Raw genomic sequence first — 18,527 nt, forward strand, 5'->3', positions numbered from 1 at the left:
CACATACCGAGTTTAGTAACAATATACTAATGCATTTGTAAAATATAGCATTTTTTGACAAAATTCAAAATGGCCGACAGCCAAAATGGCCGATATGGTAAAATTGAATATCAGACGACTCGGCATGCCGTCCTGAATGTAACGAGACCACTTTTATGATTTTTGGACAAACAGTTCAGAAGTTATAAGCAAAAATAGCAATTTTTCGTATCTCCGGACCAGTAGGTGGCGCTGCGCCGAAACGCTGTATGTTGCCTCAAGTCATGCTTGTGATGACATGTACCAAGTTTGGTTTAAATACGATAAAGCGTTGCGGAGATATTGCCTTAAGAGTGTTTTTGCAACCGCTACGTAAAATTTGTTTGCGCGTTTATCGCAAATGATTTGACGAATCAACTTGATTTGCAAGATTTTTTGTCAGCATGGTCTGAAGATGATCTGGATCAATTTTCGTGCAAATCGGATGAACCGTCTAGGACGAGTTCGTAAAAGTAGGTTTTTCGGAAAATTCAAAATGGCGGGAAAAATTTTATGACGGAAAATGACGTCATAGGGTGTAATCGAATCGCCTTGAGCCATGGAATCAGAGGAAAAAAGAATTTTGTTTCTAGCCCTTATGGTTCAAAAGTTATTAGCATAAACATGAGTCAAATTTTGGACTGATGGTGGCGCTAGAGGGATTGAGTTTGAGACTCCAAATTTGCTACGGTGACATTTCAGACTGTCCTCTATTAGTGTGCCAAATTTCACAACTTTTTACCATACGGTTCTATGGGCTGCCATAGACTTCGTGGCGGAAGAAGAAGAAGAAGAAGAAGAAGAAGATGAATAATAATAATAAGAACGGGAACGGTTTCAATAGGTGCCTTCGCACCTTCGGTGCTTGGCCCCTAATAATAATAATAGGAACGGGAACGGTTTCAATAGGTGCCTTCGCACCTTCGGTGCTTGGCCCCTAAATAGCTGCAAGCAGCAATACCGGGGCCAAGCGCAAAGAAGAAGACAAGACATGCCAAAATGGCTGGCAGTGTCAGATCAACTGCAGCAATGAGAAATTAATCACGTTTTAAGATGATTTTAGGCAAAAGGCTGAAAATGCATTGTAGTCTGAGAGTGTCAGACCAACTGCAGCAATTAACAATTATACAGTTTAAGAAGATTAGGCAAAATGGCTGAAATATCATATATAGAGTCACTGATAATATACATTAATGGTTTATCACTTTTGACCAATAGGTGGCACAGTTACGAAATGTATGTGGTGTGTCAGAATAAGGGAACAATGACACATGCAAAGTTTGATGCCAATATGTCAAAGCATTGCAGAGATACAGCCTCAAGAGTCATTTTGGCATAATGGCTCAACTTAGTCACTGCGGTTTACAAAAACGGTTTCATCTATTGATGCAAAATCCCTAACTTTTTGTTGACACAGTCTGAAGATGATACGATTCGATTTTGGTGGAAATTGGACAAACAGTCTAGGATGAGTTTGAAAAAGTAGGTTTTGATCAAATAAGAACATTGAGGACAGGATGTTTGACCAAATATGGCAAAATAATATCTATGTTCTTGGCATGAGCCAATAAATGTATTATGACCAGTTTCATTAAACTAGGCTAATTTAATCAAATGTTATTAGCATGTTTGTAAATTTTGTTATAACCTCTGACCACAAGGTGGCACTGCCCCAAAACTTTTTGAGTACCTTCAAAGCATGGTGCGGAAGACATGATTTTTGGACAAACAGTTCAAAAGTTATAAGCAAAAATAGCCATTTTTTGTATCTCCGGACCAGTAGGTGGCGCTGCGCCGAAACGCTGCATGTTGCTTCAGGTCCTGCTTGTGATGACATATACCAAGATTGGTTTGAATATGATAAAGCGTTGTGGAGATATAGGCTTATGAGTGTTTTTGCAACCGCTACGCAAAATTTGTGTGCGCGTTTATCAAAAACGATTTGACAAATCAACTTGATTTGCAAGATTTTTTGTCAGCATGGTCTGAAGATGATCTGGTTCAATTTTCGTGCAAATCGGATGAACCGTCTAGGACGAGTTCGCAAAAGTAGGTTTTTTGGAAAATTAAAAATGGCGGGGAAATTATCATAACCGAAAATGACATCATAGGGTGCAATTGAATCGGCATGAGCCAATGACTCTATTATGACCAGTTTCATTATACTAGGCTAATTAAATCAAAAGTTATTAGCATTTTTGTCAAGTTTGTTATATCTTTTGACCACTAGGTGGCACTGCCCTAAAACTTTTTGAGTCCCTTCAGGGCATGGCATGGAAGTCACATACCGAGTTTAGTAACAATACACTAATGCATTTGTAAAATATAGCATTTTTTGACAAAATTCAAAATGGCCGACAGCCAAAATGGCCGATATGGTAAAATTGAATATCAGACGACTCGGCATGCCGTCCTGAATGTAACGAGACCACTTTTATGATTTTTGGACAAACAGTTCAGAAGTTATAAGCAAAAATGGCAATTTTTCGTATCTCCGGACCAGTAGGTGGCGCTGCGCCGAAACGCTGTATGTTGCCTCAAGTCATGCTTGTGATGACATGTACCAAGTTTGGTTTGAATACGATAAAGCGTTGCGGAGATATTGCCTTAAGAGTGTTTTTGCAACCGCTACGTAAAATTTGTTTGCGCGTTTATCGCAAATGATTTGACGAATCAACTTGATTTGCAAGATTTTTTGTCAGCATGGTCTGAAGATGATCTGGTTCAATTTTCGTGCAAATCGGATGAACCGTCTAGGACGAGTTCGTAAAAGTAGGTTTTTCGGAAAATTCAAAATGGCGGGAAAATTTTTATGACGGAAAATGACGTCATATGGTCCAATGGAATCGTCTTGAGCCAAGGAATCAGAGGAAAAAAGAATTTTGTTTCTAGCCCTTATGGTTCAAAAGTTATTAGCATAAACATGAGTCAAATTTTGGACTGATGGTGGCGCTAGAGGGATTGAGTTTGAGACTCCAAATTTGCTACGGTGACATTTCAGACTGTCCTCTATTAGTGTGCCAAATTTCACAACTTTTTACCATACGGTTCTATGGGCTGCCATAGACTTCGTGGCGGAAGAAGAAGAAGAAGAAGAAGAAGAAGAAGAAGAAGAAGAAGAAGATGAATAATAATAATAAGAACGGGAACGGTTTCAATAGGTGCCTTCGCACCTTCGGTGCTTGGCCCCTAACAACGATATCTCCCTAATTTTGAAGTTGAAAATTGAGTGTTTTTGGTAAAGGGCTTTTTTATTAGTCTTCACACGAGCGCTTTGTAAACACGGGGGCGGTACTTCTGCCTACGTCTAGCGTGACCGTTCCGACGTGATTATGTCATCCTTATCACATCGCAGAGCTGCACAAGATGAACAATTTAGGTTAAAAAGTATATTAATTTTTTTAAATGACCAATCGTTTCGCTAGATAAGACCCCATTCCTCATCTGGGATCACGCTTCCATCGAAGCGCTTTGAAACTGCATTGATTTGGACATTCAGCATTTTGGTTGCAACTGAAAACTATTATATGATGAAAAACCCTGAAACTCAGACCTCATTTTTATTTGCCGTTGTAATTTTTTTGCCAGCTAATACTAATAAGCTATTGTTCAAGGTACTGCTGCTGTCACTCAACTCAAGCTACTGTGAAATGTGAATTTCTAAAAGACAAAACAGGTCAAATTAACTGTTTGACAAGTGTTTGTCATGTTCTGATAAAGAATAGTCTGAAGATGAACCCACAATTAACAACTGGTTTCTACAGCTTTCACTCAGGTGCAAAAATCTGCCTTTAAATAAATATTTGTTGTGATTATTATCGATGTGTACTGATATGAAAATGTATCATTATAAAAAAATGTTTTGCCCATATCGCCCAGCCCTATTCAGACTAAGTCCTTGCTTAGCAACACTGCCTGTAAGCTGTTGACCTGCCATGACAGTTGCTGATCTGAAAGAGAAAACTGATTTTTAAAAGAAATCAACTCCCTCCATATAGCACTGCGCGTCAACTCGGAGAACTTGCGCTGCATGAATTATGGTGTTAAATACCCTGCCTCCATTATCTTTGTCACATCATTATCAGTGTTTGATCACCACATTTAAGTGATCATTGCAAAAAAATGTGTTTATGCATATATGTATGTATGTATGCATATATACATACATACATATATGCATAAACACATTTTTTGCAATGATCACTTAAATGTGGTACATACATACATACATACATACATATACACATATATATATTATTCTTGGCCTTGAGAATCGATTTTGAATCGACCACATTTTAAAAAACTATTAATCGAAAAATCTATTTTTTTGCCCAGCCCTAATATATAAAAAGATTTAAACTGGCAGCTCAGAGCTGTACAGCAGCATTAAAGAGCACCTATCATGGAATTTTGAAATTTACCTTTCATGTAGTGTGTAACATAGATCTAAGTGAACAAAAACATCCTGTGATAGCTTGAAATATGACAGTGCACCGTATATATAGTTATTTTCTTTCAAAAGTAAGAGTCGACTCTGAGTCATTTTTAAGAATCGTTAGAAGACCGAAGCTTTTTCTCTGACTAGATGACGTCAACTTGTCAAGTTATTTGAATACGATACGCCCACTTATTGCGCTCCAAGACGCCAGTGAAAACTAGAAAACATCATGGCCACGAGACGCTGTGTTCTGAAGTGCGACTCAAAAGCAAACTTTTTTCATCTGCCCAAGGATGAGCATTTGAAGACTAAGTGGCTTGAAGACAAACCATACATTGTCGCGATTGTGTGTTTATTTAATCGTCAAATGTCTCTATTTGCATGTCTCGCGATCTCAGGAAGCTTTTATTATGGACTTCTATTATGGCACATGGTATCTTCTTCGTCTGTCTGTACCATATGTGGACTACATGTGCACAGAGCGCCCTCCGGCTGCCAGTATGAATTGAAAACAACACATAAGAGACTTAATCGCTCATGATTAGGCTATATCTGCGCATTTTGAGGAAGTATTGAATAAAAAATACTCCTCTGTTTAGAAATTTGACACAGACATATGAGAATCTATCAATATGTCTCCTCATCTGCACACTTTTGAACTAAAAGCCCTGAGGGATGTTGATTTGTCGCGAGTCTTCGTGAGGAGTTTTTTTATGAATGAGATCAGCTGAGGCTCATATTACAATCAAACAGTACCGACGCGGTTTTCATATTCATAACTCCTGACACATATTAACAAATTACTGTCATTATAAGACTTTGATGGGCGTTCCGTTTCCGAAAATATCTGCACAGACTATACCAATCACAACTGACTGGGTCATCGGACCAATCACCGCAGATTAGCGTCACGTAAAGGCGGGGTTTTGAAAAGTGAATCACTAAAGGAATCATTTGAGAATCGCTGTCAAAACAGGTAAAAATAAATGCATATTATAAGAAAACTAAAGTCTTTTTTGTCATTGCATGCATGCAAAACTGTTGTTGGGGACTTCTAAAACAATATTTGGAACATTTTAAATGCCATGATAGGTGCTCTTTAAAGTATGAAATTGAATGAATGAATGAATGTAAAAATAAAACACTACATAGACTTCACTATAAAATATACATTGGTTCTTAGCTACTGTATTAGTTTTCCAGTCAAGAGCAGTGAGGGATTTTTCTCTTTGTCTTTTGTTGTTGTATTAACATTAACAGGATAGTTCATTCAAAAATGAAAATTCTGTCATCGAGAAATGAATACAGGTTTGAAACAATATTAGAGTGAGTAAATAATGACATCATTTTAGATGTGAACTCTCCCTTTAAGGATCGCGTGTTCACTAGGCTGCGCTGTTGTCAATTTAAGACCTGCGTGCATCTAATATACAGACACACGCGATTTTACTTTCACTTTAGACAAAACCGACAGTGTTTTTGGTAACCTTGTGTGTATTTGACAGTATTAGCGCAGTAAGACGACTATTTAGTCCTGTAATTACGTGTTTGACAGGCGTTTAGTGCGGGCGCTCCGAAAAGCGCATGTGAATGAAACCAGCAAGGCTTTAAAACGCATGCAAATAATGAACTTTTGTGATTGTGAATAACAATAACGTTATGTGTTCTGTGAGTATAACTCTACCACTAACGTGTGATGTGAATGTATGTCGCGTTGTTCAGTATATTGGGATGGAGGCAAATGATATATATATATATATATATATTTTTATTTTTTATTTATTTATTTATTTTTTTATTTATTCTATATACATTCTATATACCAATGGGAAAGTGTGTCCAAACTCTTTACTTGTACTGTACTATAATATACACAAAGAATATTGGCCGATATATAGTTATCAGACTATATATTAGGGGTGTAACGGTTCGCGTATTCGTACCGAACGGTTCACGGGTGAGTTCCAAATGGAATCAGTATTCCCTATTTGATCATCCCTATGTGAGCAGGACACGGGAATCAGTATTCCCTATTTGATCATCCCTATGTGAGCAGGACACGCGTGTGCCGTATGTAGCAGTTTGGAATGCACTTGGCAAAGGGAGCGGCGTAATTTCCTCATTATCTTCAGCTGGGATGTTCCCGTGACAATGCAGCGCCAGCATAAATAAATATACAATTCATATTTTTAAGAGTTAGGCTATATTACTTTTTATATACAGTATTACAAAGCATATTTTTATAAACATTTTAAAATAAAAAATGTTTATTTTTATTTGCAACAGTTAGGCTAAAAAAAAGAAAATGATGCAGATAAAACTGCGACATCTGCTGCAGTGTTGCCAAGTTCATACATGTCCGCAGGTTGAAGCGACCCCAATTGTGTGATATTTAGCACCGGGAATGCGTATTTCAGCAGGAAACCCTGCCAAAAAGACATATATTTTACCCCCCATAAGAGATTTTTACCAAAAAAAACCCCACTGAAATGAGACTGGGCTTGTTTTGGGCTAGTTTTGAGTAGCGATTGGACGGGTTTTGTTGTGAATATCTGGCAACCCTGATCTGCTGACGGACACTGTGCTGCGTTGTCACCGGAACATCCCAGCTGAAGATAATGAGGAATTTACGCCGCTCCCTTTGCCAAGTGCATTCCAAACTGCTACATACGGTACACGTGTGTCCTGCTCACATAGGGATGATCAAATAGGGAATACTGATTCCATTTGGAACTCACCCCGTGAACCGTTCGGTACGAATACACGAACCGTTACACCCCTACTATATATATATATATATATATATATATATATATATATATATATAAATAACTTTTTTTACTCCCTAATAATCGGTCTGGCTCAAGTAATTTGCATTGCTTTTTGAATCTTGCCAGTGTTTAAACCACTCAACACTCATGAGAGACGGAACGCTCATGCACACTCAAAATACACACATAAGCCGCCTCTCAAACAGCTTGCATGAACCAAATTGCAGTTTAAAATGGTCAAATACACACAAATGTATAAAATTACCGCTTTGACGAATATGCACTTAAACAGTCTGTTTTGTCTAAAGCCAAGGACACTTAACGACTGGCTGAAATATTCTAAGACTGAACTGAACACACTATATGATTTTAAATGCTGACTGTAAACACCAACTAAACGCAACTGGCACAGACCCTGCACGTTTGGGCATCTATATAGACCATTTGGGTGTTTGCAAACAGCAATGAAGTACTTTGTGGGTGGAGCATACCTAGAGGCAGAAAATGTCAGTTTTAACCTTTTAAAATGTAATGATTAAAGGGATAGTTCACCCAAAAATGAAAATTACCCCATGATTTACTCACCCTCAAGCCATGTATATGAGGGTAAGTAAATAGGTGTATGTGACATTCAGACGAATACAATCGGAGTTATATTAAAAAATTTCCTGGCTAATCCAAGCCTTATAATGGCAGTGAATTGCAGGCCAAAATTTAAAACCCATAAAAGTGCATACATCCATTATAAAAGTAATCAACATGGCTCCGGGGGGTATAACTCTGTTTGTATTCATCTGAAAGAATGTCATATACACCTAGGATGGCTTGAGCAGGGTTTCTGAAGGTAAATTTAAGACATTTTAAGACCAATTTAAAAAAAATTAAGGAATAAATTGAAGGGAACATAAAACGTCAATATGTTCTCTAAAGCACACAATGAGTTGTATTAGTGACTAGGGCTGTAATCTCCCAGTCGATTAGTCGATTATTAGTCGATACGTTCTGGCTCGACCAAAATTCTGATTTTTGCAGCGCTCATTTCATTAGTTTTGCCGCGTTCATTTCATCAGTTTTGCTGCGCTCATTTCTTCAGGGTGCAGGCCGCACTCCACTTTTTCCTATCTGTGACGTCAAGCAACTTTAACGCGACCGTAAAGCATTGCGGGAAGGCGGCGCTGCATTTGAACAAATGCTGCGCATCAAAAAAGCTTGCCGAAGCGCATCTTTATGCAAATGAATCCGTTGAACGTGACGCAACTATCCAATAGAAGTAGAGCACATGGTGACTGAGGGAAGTCTCTCGCTGGTCCTTTGTTTTTTATTCCCCGCTGGCTCAAACGCAGACCCATAGCGGTAAACTTGAGGAACGCCCATCAACATACACATGAAGGGAAGCGTCACAACACCACGCTTCAGTCGTGCCGCAAAAGTGGATCTGTACTGTCAGTTTTGCCACGTTCATTTCATCATGTGGAAAGCACTATTTGCTAATGGGGGTGTTTTCAGAGCACCCCTGTTTCAGAGGTAACAGTAGAGCTGGGCGGTATACAGGTTCATACAGAATACTGGTATTTATTTTTGTTATGATATGAATTTTGATGATACCGCAATACCCGTATATGACGCTTAAACAACGTTCGGAACTCGGCGCAGCGCATTTCACTGTTGCACTGTACTAGTGAGAGCAGTCAGCACAGCTGAGATCGCATTATAGCCTATGGCTGAATCCGAGATTGCCCCCTATACCCTCATTCACTATTCCCTACATTATCACTTTATTTGAAGGAGTGAATGAAAACGAGCGCATGATGAGAGTTAATAAATAAACTGACAATTCAAAGAAGAATGGGCCAAAAAGTAACTGCTTTATTCTTTCTGTGTCAAACTGATGTGTGTCATTTGTTCAGAGAGAGCTCTTAAATGTATTGCAAATATCCACGATTCTCCCTCGTTTTGGCAGTTTGTTGTTATATAGGATTTTTATAACAACAAGATAAGATTTTTTAAATGCTTAAGGTGCCCTCAAGTTTTTTTTCTCTCTGTGGTCATATATTTTAATATTCATGTGTCTTTAATGAGTGTGTAGTCTGTGTTTTATTGGCTGTTGTCTCCGCACAGCATCATTTTGTGGGGCTTTGCAAACCTGTATTAACTCTAGAGTGGAATTTTCTACAATATTTACCCGTCATGACAGTAAAATAGGGCATTCTTGTCAATCTACTGCAGTATTTCCTCTCAATCAGTAGAAAATGTGGTTAACACTCGGTCATGCATCGGTGAAAATGATAGTGTGAAATGTTAGGCGCTGCCTAATATCACTGCGCCGCTGCACCCATGGTACAGCAGCAAAGTTCCTTGATTATTACACAGGAATGAGAGTATAGTTCCTAGCCATATCGGCCAAGAAAATTGCAACTTTTCATTTTCCGTCAGTCTTAGTACACGATGGAACTACAGAAGAGTCAAGTTTTAAATAGGAAAAATATCGAAACTCTTTGGTCATTTTTGAGCGAGATGCTAACGGTCTAATCAGATTCAATGATCTATACTAAGTTATGCTAAAGGTGTTTTCACACTTGGTCCTTTTCAGGGGGACTGAGGGCGGTTTGCGTGATTATGGCCCATATGTGAACACTCCAAACGATCTCAGACCCCTTTAAAGCGAACCGAACCGAGACCATCTCGGGAGGTGGTCTGGGTACGGTTCGATCTCATCATATGGTACGGTTCGCTAACAACATGCAATCTGAACACAAACTGCTCTGGGCTTACTTGATTTTTCTGTTCGCGAATTCCCGTGTAGTCTGGCCTTGCCAGTTTAAAATGGTGTTATGAGCGCACACACCTAAAGCGCGTGCACAGAAGTCAGCGGTCACAGCGCGTGTACTAAACGGAATCTTTATCCTCCTTATTGCATTTATTTAAGTTTCACATAAACATGTGGTTTTGTTTTAGGTGAATGTAAATATCTGCATTACTAGCCTTAGCAGTTTTCCATTTCTTACTTGAATGCTGTTTTAAGGCATAGGCTACCTACTTTACCTGGAAATTTTAAAGCAGTTTATTTAATTTGCATCTTTTTAAAGTATTTTATTGTATTGTTTATTTTTTGTATGCTGATGTTATCATTGCCTTCTGCAATAAAATAAACATGATTCAAGGAAAACAATTCAAAATGTTATTTACAAAGATGGATGTGTGATATAGCTAGTGCAAGAATATGTAGTATTGCAAAAAATATATTTTTTGTGTAAAAAGATTAACAACTCAATTCATTTGTAGCAATGTCATTAAACATTTTTTTTTTTTTTTTTACAAATAAATATCTTGGTTACCTTTATTAACCCCCTGAAGCCATATGGATTACTTTTATAATGGATAAATGCACTTTTTGGGGCTTCAAATTGTGGGCTGCCATTCACTGCCATTATAAAGCTTGGATTAGCCAGGACATTTTTGAATATAACTCTTGATTGTATTCGTCTAAAAGAAGAATGTCATATACACCTAGGATGGCTTTAGGGTGAGTAAATCATGGGGTAATTTAAATTTTTGTGTGAACTATCCCTTTAAAGTATGTCATTACGCGTTTATTTATTGTGTAATCTGCCACAGAAGCCATCAAATTTATGCGCAATATTAAAAAATATATGCAGCAATATAAAAAAAACTAAGATGAGGAAGCGGAAAAATATTGTTTTTAAATATATGATATGAGCCCTTATGTTTTGCTTGTATATAGATCTGTCAATTGAGCTATGACACATCACTGTCCTTTACTGACAACCTTTCGCAACTGTCTTGATAACCATGAGTGCAGAATTTTGACGAATGTGACAAAAGTTGCATGAATTCCGATAAGACTGTTCAGACTGAGGTCGCTTTGCAAAACATCTGACCTGTATCGAATTTAGTACCACATATGGAAGTGGCACAAATCGAATCAAATCGGTTTGTGCTGCTCACAATGTGATGAGAAAAACATGAGTAACTTGAGCCAAAAATTTATTTAAAAAAAAAAGGGATTTGGGTCACATTTGCCTGCAGATCAACTTGGCTTGCGCTTTTGAGAAACACAGCCCAGGTCTCACCTCCTTTTATTTTCAGTGACAGTTTTAAAAGTAGACTCTCCTTCCTGATCCACCCATTTCCCTCCCACAATCCACCGTGAACCTGCTCACAGCAGGAAGTGGCAGACAGTCACTATGACTCGAGCACTTACTTCACAATCAGACCTGCCTTCATTTCCAAACTCACAACTGCATAATATACAGGGCAGACACATTTATTACAGTGATCTCGTCAAACTCTAAAGTGAAAAGTTGTAATGCTGTGAAATAAACGAGAACCAACTTGAGCACTCACTTGAGGCGTGCTGGAGTTTCTCTTCTGAATGAAGCTCGTGTCGTTCTCCACCAGCGCGGCCATTTGATTCTGCTGTTGATCTGACACACAGTCAACATACATAAACTCAGTGCAAACTCATCAAAGCAGCATGTGTCTTAATCTAGTGTGTTCACGTATCATCAGATGAGTATTGACACGCGTTCAGAGGCCATATTACTTTACTAAAACAACTTTAATACTCATTCGCTTAATCATAATCTTCATCGTCGTCATCATAATCACTAACATCCATACCCTCACTTTCGTGATCGTATACGCGTTGTTTATCGTCGCTCGTGTTATATAACGTTAACTCAATGTAGGTCGCTGTAATGATCAACTCAACTTCCACAACTTAGCGAACAAGCTCAAGATTACGGCCACTCACTCTAGAAAAAATAAAATCAACCAAATTCACGACGAACTCATTCAAATGGCTCCTGTTAGCTACTATGAGACGACCGTTGCTGTTTACGATCACTTAAGCAGTAAATATACGAACAACATGATTTAATGTGTTGGGCGAATCGATGTCGGTGTTTGACAACATAAATATCGCATTAAAATCCATTAAGTACAGTTGTCCTTACTGATGATTAAAGCTGATGAACACACTCAGATAATATAAAGTGAACTCACCGCTCATAATGTGTGAAGGCGCGAGTTTTTCACGCTTCTTTAAGTCTGACATGAACTCTCAAACAACTCAACCAAACTTGATGAACAGAAAGGACGGAGTCAGTCAAGCAGCGGGGCGATGGGCCAATCAAGAAACGAATCGCTTTCTCCTCAGCCAATAGGATTCCTTGCTTTAACCGTTGTCATTTTGACGTTTAGCGATACTTTCATATCGTCCAGCTTCTGTGCAAGTATGTATGAGCCACTGCTATAAGGTACCACAGTAAGTTAGTCAGCTATTTTATTTTTGGTTTGCTTTTATTTGAGAGTCAAAATGTCTATGAAACTATGAAAGCTATTTAAATCAAAAGATGCAGAGAACAAATGGAATATCTACTGGTGTAAGGTTTTTGTCAAATGAGTTAGAGGCAGCTAACATAATTCTAATTTCGAATGCTATTTAGGACGGAAAGTAGGCGAATTGTGACGCAGCACAATACTTTTTTTTAATCTTTAGATATTCCAAAATAACCTAAAGCCGATGAAAGATTATTATTATTTTTTGTCACAGTTCAATAACAATAATAAATGTAGCTGATAAACATCAAAATAAGCAATAACTCCAAGATACAATTAAAAAAATGTAAATAGTATGATTATTTATGTTTTTGAAAATTTCAACAAAACAGTTTAATAGAGCAGAGAACAAAGAATACCATATTCATAAATTATGAAAGAGAGAAAGTAATAATATAAATTAATTAATTAATAATAATAACAATTATTATCGTTTATATTTATCATATACACATATGTCATAGACATGATAAGTCTATGTTGTTATGCTTGGACATTTCATACAGCAGATATAGATCATATCACAGTAGGCTACCCAACAGCATACAAGGATTCAGTCATGATCAACCAGATTTGAACTAGGACCTCTTTGTCTGCGTCCTACCTACCACTGAGCTATACCCCTACAATGACTATTCAATACCTCTTAAAACATTTTATTTAAAAAAATTACAAAAGTAACTTATATGAATACAACTGTAGAATGTAACACAACAAAATGCCCCATTTGGCATGACATTAATCTGTTCTTTCATACTGGTCAAACACTTCTAAGTTGTGTTATATTCTACAGTTGTGTTTAAAGATATTACTGTTTTTTTTTTTTTTATTAAATTTTTTATTATTTTACAAAGTTTTATGAGAAGGGGTATTTGAACCTGATACGTCTTGATCTACATTTGAATGCTCTACCACTGAGCTATAGCCTCTGTCAAAAAAACGTTATAAAAAAAAAAAAATCAGAATACAACTACGAAGTGTTTGGATTCTTGGAAACTAGAATAACCATACAAAAGGACAGATTACGTCACACCAAAGGGGGCACCCAGATTTGAACTGGGGACCTCTTGATGTACAGTCAAATGCTCTATCACTGAGCTATACCGTCTGTCCAACACCATTATTTAATTATAATTTTTTTTCATTTCTGAATACGACTAGAATGTAACACACATGAGAAGTGTTTGGCTTGTCTGAAAGTAGTGTAACCGCACTTAAGAACAGATTAAGTCACACCAAGGGGGACACGCAGATTTGAAATGGGGACCTCTTGATCTCCAGTCAAATGCTCTACCACTGTGCTATACCCCCTTTCCAACATCTTTGTTTTAAAAAAAAATCCCTGAATATAACTGTAGAATGTAACACAAATGAGAAATGTTTGGCTTGTTGGAAACTAGTATGACCATACGAAAGAACAGATTAGGTCACGCCAAAGGGGGCATCCGGATTTGAACCAGGGACGTCTTGATCTGCAGTCAAGTGCTCTATCACTGAGCTATACCACCTATACAAAACCTTTATTAAAAAAAAAAAATCCTGAATACAACTGTTGAATGTAACACAAATGAGAAGTGTTTTGCTTGTCTGAAAGTAGTGTAACCGCACCAAAGAACAGATTAAGTCCACCAAGGGGGGCACCCAGTTTTGAAAAGGGGACCTCTTGATCTGCAGTCAAATGCTCTACCACTGAGCTATACCCCATTTCAACCACATTTATTAAATTTTTTTTTTAAAGGGTTAGTTCACCCAAAAATGAAAATTCTGTCATTAATTACTTACCCTCATGTCGTTCGACACCCGTAAGACCTTTGTTCATCTTCGGAACAGAAATGAAGATATTTTAGTTGAAATCTGATGGCTCTGAAAGGCCTCCATTGGCACAATGGCAAGGTCAGGCCCGTCGCGACAAGGCAGGCAAACCAAGCAATTGCTTGGGGCCCCAAGACAGCGACAGGTTAAGAATAAAATGAAACGACAAACTGTGTGAGCGCCCCATTGATAGTCAATGCAGTAAAGTGCAATGACACTGTTATCGGGATCCCCCTTAAAAAGCCCCCTCTCAGTAGTCGCTGACAGCAGCCAGCCAACCACGCGATCTCTGCTGCGGCAAAATACAAAACATCCTCGGATTTGAAGCGGAATTTTATGCTTCAGGAAGCCAGAAAAGAAAATAGAGAAAGGAAGAGGAGGATAAGAAAAAAAACAAGATAGCGGTATGTGATAAATTACACTGGATAAAATAGCTCTACTTGTCTTGTACAAAAATGGTGTAAGTTTGCAGCAGGTAGGCTAGCAAAAATATGTTTATGTTAGCTATCGTTACCTGCCTGACGGCAAATGCTGCTTGTAACGAACAGTTAGAGCAACTTTTTTTTTTCGAACAGACGAAATTACATGAGATTGCTATAGCTTTGTAATATGTTTTTATGAAAGTGGCATAGCATGCTATACTAACTAGTATTTATGCTATGCATAAATAACCTGGAATAGTTAATATAGCATGCTATATTAACAATTATTATAAAAATTATTTAACCAGAAAGAGGCAGAGGAACATTATTTTTTTTCATAGCTTATCTTAGTGTGCTAGTGTCGGGATATATACGGTAGTGACAGTTTGCAAATATGACATTATTTTTATAAGTTACCAATGGATCTTGAACAATTACTTTATTCTGTGGCAATTTTTACACTGTTACATTTTGAAGTACAGTATCAGGACAACCCACATGTTTTACTGGTACTGTTTATTAACTATTTATCAAGGTATTATAGTCATCTGTTGCAACTTTATAATAACCATCTAGATAATGTGTATAGACAGTTTACAAACCAACTAGTAACCCTTAAGTATTCCCAAAGTGTTAGGAATATCTGGTCTGTCTATCTATGTAATGTTTATAGATGTTTTAAAAATGGTTAAAGGTTTACAAATTTTTTTTTAATGATACAGTGGTGTTTTTTGCAAATGTTTTCAAATTTTATGGACAGTATATGCAACAACAGTATTTGCACTGTCTCTATGTCCATTTTGCTTGGGGCCCCCAAATTTCTTCAAACGGCCCTGGGCAAGGTTCACTCTCAAGACCCTTAAAAGGTACTAAAGACGTCGTTACAAAGTCCATCTCAATACAGTGGTTCTAAAATAACTTTATGAATCGGCGATAATAGTTTTTGTGCGCAAAAAAACCCTAAATAGCGACTTACATAGTGATGACGATTTCAAAACAAGGCATCATGAAGCTTCGAAGCGTTATAATTCAGCGAGCCGATTCATGATTCGGATCGCGTGTCAAACCACCAAACGTTGAGTTATGCATATAACTACTGTTCCCAGAAGGAGGGAAACGAGGTACAACACATGACTATGGGATATCGCGCTCTAGCGCCATCTGCTGAAGACACCTTTATTCACGCCTGAAAGGCCAATGACGCATGACGACGTGGGCGGGGTCCCTCGCCCACAGCATATAAATGCAATCGTATGCGTCATTTCCCTTGTTCAGTCCAGCTCTTCATCGAGCCCCGACTGTGCGGGGCCCAGAGGTGTTGTACCTCGTTTCCCTCCTTCTGGGAACAGTAGTTATATGCATAACTCAACGTTCCCATTCAGTCGGTCAACTCGGTACAACACATGACTATGGGACATATATTCACGCCCCGCCAAGTCGCTGAACTAAACGTAGTAGACCAGCACTGCCACATAACCCTTTTCTGAGGGAAAGATGCATGGCCCCTATAAAAACCCCTGTGGTTGCACAGCCTGAGTTACTGTTGCCGTAGTGGCAACTAGCGGGTACACCGGACAAACGTGCACAGTGATGCCCAGCTGGCATCCCACGAGAATATTAAACCAAGCCCCTGACATCTCCATGCCCTTGTAGCGTGCTCACACACTTCACCAGGCAGAACCAACTCCTTCCATGCTATAGAAATAGCCTTGTACAATCCAATGTGAAAGACATCGCTCAGAAAGCGGCTTCCCACTGGCTGAGTTGGAAAACATGACAAAAGGCTGGTCAGGCGAGTGCATAGCCTGCAACTGCCCAATGCACCTGCGTACGAATCGCAAATGGCGCAAAGCACAAAGCAAGTATCCTGTTTTTCTCTGAGTCAGAAGGCGTTTCTCAATGTCAAGGAAGGATCCTTGGAAGCCAGAATTCCGAGGATGCTACGTCATCGACGTCCGTCGAAGGGCTGTTCCAATGTCGAGGATCCTCGGAATTTCAACCAAGGTCTGAGTCCTTCGTTCGAAAAATATGCCATATACAGGAAAGGATGCTTACGAGTAGACTTCGCGCACTTAGCGTTCTCAAATCACCCACAATCCTATGTGCGCAGCTTTGCTATCTTGTTCAAAATATACAAAATATCGGAAGTTGGCGGAGTCGGAGCGTTAACGGGGCAATATGCTTTCAAGTGTAAGTATTTACGTTACCAAACATTTGTTATAACCGTAGTAAATATAAGTAAAGTTTAACTTTTAAATGCCAGTACAAATTACAACCGTATTGATATTATACAAATTACGTTATTGATGGCTAACGGACCTTTTCACTGACGTAATGAGGCTGACGCGCACTTGCAAGCCTGTTCCATTTACTTGTTCTCCGAATGCTAAAGAGGAGCCTCGCCTAGCCTCTGAAGGAAGTGACTTGGAAGGACTAGTCCTACAGAGGAAGGATCCTTGACATTGAGAAACACCTAGAGATTTCACAGGGCAGACAGCTCGAACGAGAGCATACTCCCAACCTGACTTTAGGCATATACGCCGCATTTGGATGCAACACCACCAAGTGCAGCTTGGGTGCGAACTGCAAAGGGGATGCACCAATAGCGCATGAAGATAACCAACATGCTTTACTGGTGCCAGTATCCATGACAAGGAATCATCCTTATATTCAAGGATTCTAAAGGCTTAAAAGGAGGTTCACACCTAGCCTCTAGATCAACCATCAGGTCATGACGGCACCATTACAGTTTGTAACAAGCCTAAAAACGCTGACCTTAAAGCTCCAGGTATACTTTGGATGTCTGCGTTCTGCGCACCATTAGTGTGACGTAAATTCTCGTCAACAGGAGGGCCTTTGGTGCACATGCCACAGCTAATGAGTGACTTGACCACTTGCGGACAAAGTTCACTCAGAAGCACGCATTCCGAACCCATCTGCACTTAAGTCCAAAGTATCCCGTCAGCATGCAGCCCAATTTTTTGAGAATGCATGGAAGGTGCGCATACAACAGTGCATGTGCAAGAAAAACAGAAGCGATAGAAGAGTCACAACAATTATACTGCACATGTATTGAACTCGGTCATCCGCGCTCATTCGACTGCGTGTGTGACGCATCTGGATGCGGGAAATTAACCATACCCGGCCTTCCTGGCCAAAGGAGTATACCTTGACCAGCTCACACTCTCAACAGATGGAGTGGAACGCGAGAGTTCCCCGACAGTCCGTGAACTATCCGTGTGACGTAATTATCACCATCAGGAGAGTCCTCAGATGGCCGCGCACACTGTCCGTGTGCAGCCCAATTTTTGGGACCGCAGACGGTGCACATACAACAGCACATGTGCGAGTGACATGAATCATATAGCACGTTTCCTATGTACTACTGTACACTCAAAGCGCTTTACACTCATGTCAGGGGTCTCTCCTCAACCACCAGCAGTGTTCAGCATCCACTTGGATGATGCAAGGGCAGCCACAGTACAATGGCACCAGCGCGCTCACCACACACCAACTATAGGTGGAGAGGAGAGAGAGAGCACTTGAAAACCAAAGCACTCGAAAACCAAAATGCACTAGTGCACATGCGCCAAAAGCACCTTTCCACTGATGTGGCCAATGGAGTAGAAAAGATCCACATTTCTGCACCACTATTCAAGAGTGCATAAGCCACCGCAGGTCTGCCTTGTATCAAGAGCATCCATG

The 18,527-nt window shown here is 39.1% G+C and overlaps 2 protein-coding genes across 3 annotated transcripts in view; both read right to left on the minus strand.

The window, feature by feature from the left end:
* Positions 1–12,353, minus strand: part of sp1 (sp1 transcription factor) — a 40,176-nt gene extending 27,823 nt beyond the window's left edge. Inside the window, exons 1-2 of one of the 2 annotated variants that reach the window (XM_079844915.1) lie at positions 12,253–12,353; positions 11,593–11,664 (exon numbers count right to left, since the gene is read on the minus strand). In XM_079844915.1, the coding sequence (XP_079701041.1) occupies positions 11,593–11,655 (63 nt within the window). In that variant the 5' untranslated portion in view covers positions 11,656–11,664; positions 12,253–12,353. Of the gene's footprint in view, positions 1–11,592; positions 11,673–12,252 lie in introns of both variants that reach the window. The other variant, XM_079844914.1, reaches the window with a different exon arrangement.
* suox (sulfite oxidase) overlaps positions 1–18,527 on the minus strand; it is an 892,829-nt gene that overhangs the window by 625,584 nt on the left and 248,718 nt on the right. The window lies entirely within an intron of this gene.

The sequence above is a fragment of the Gobio gobio genome (genome assembly GCF_949357685.1).
Source record: "Gobio gobio genome assembly, chromosome: 19".
NCBI classification, from domain to species: Eukaryota; Metazoa; Chordata; class Actinopteri; order Cypriniformes; family Gobionidae; genus Gobio; species Gobio gobio.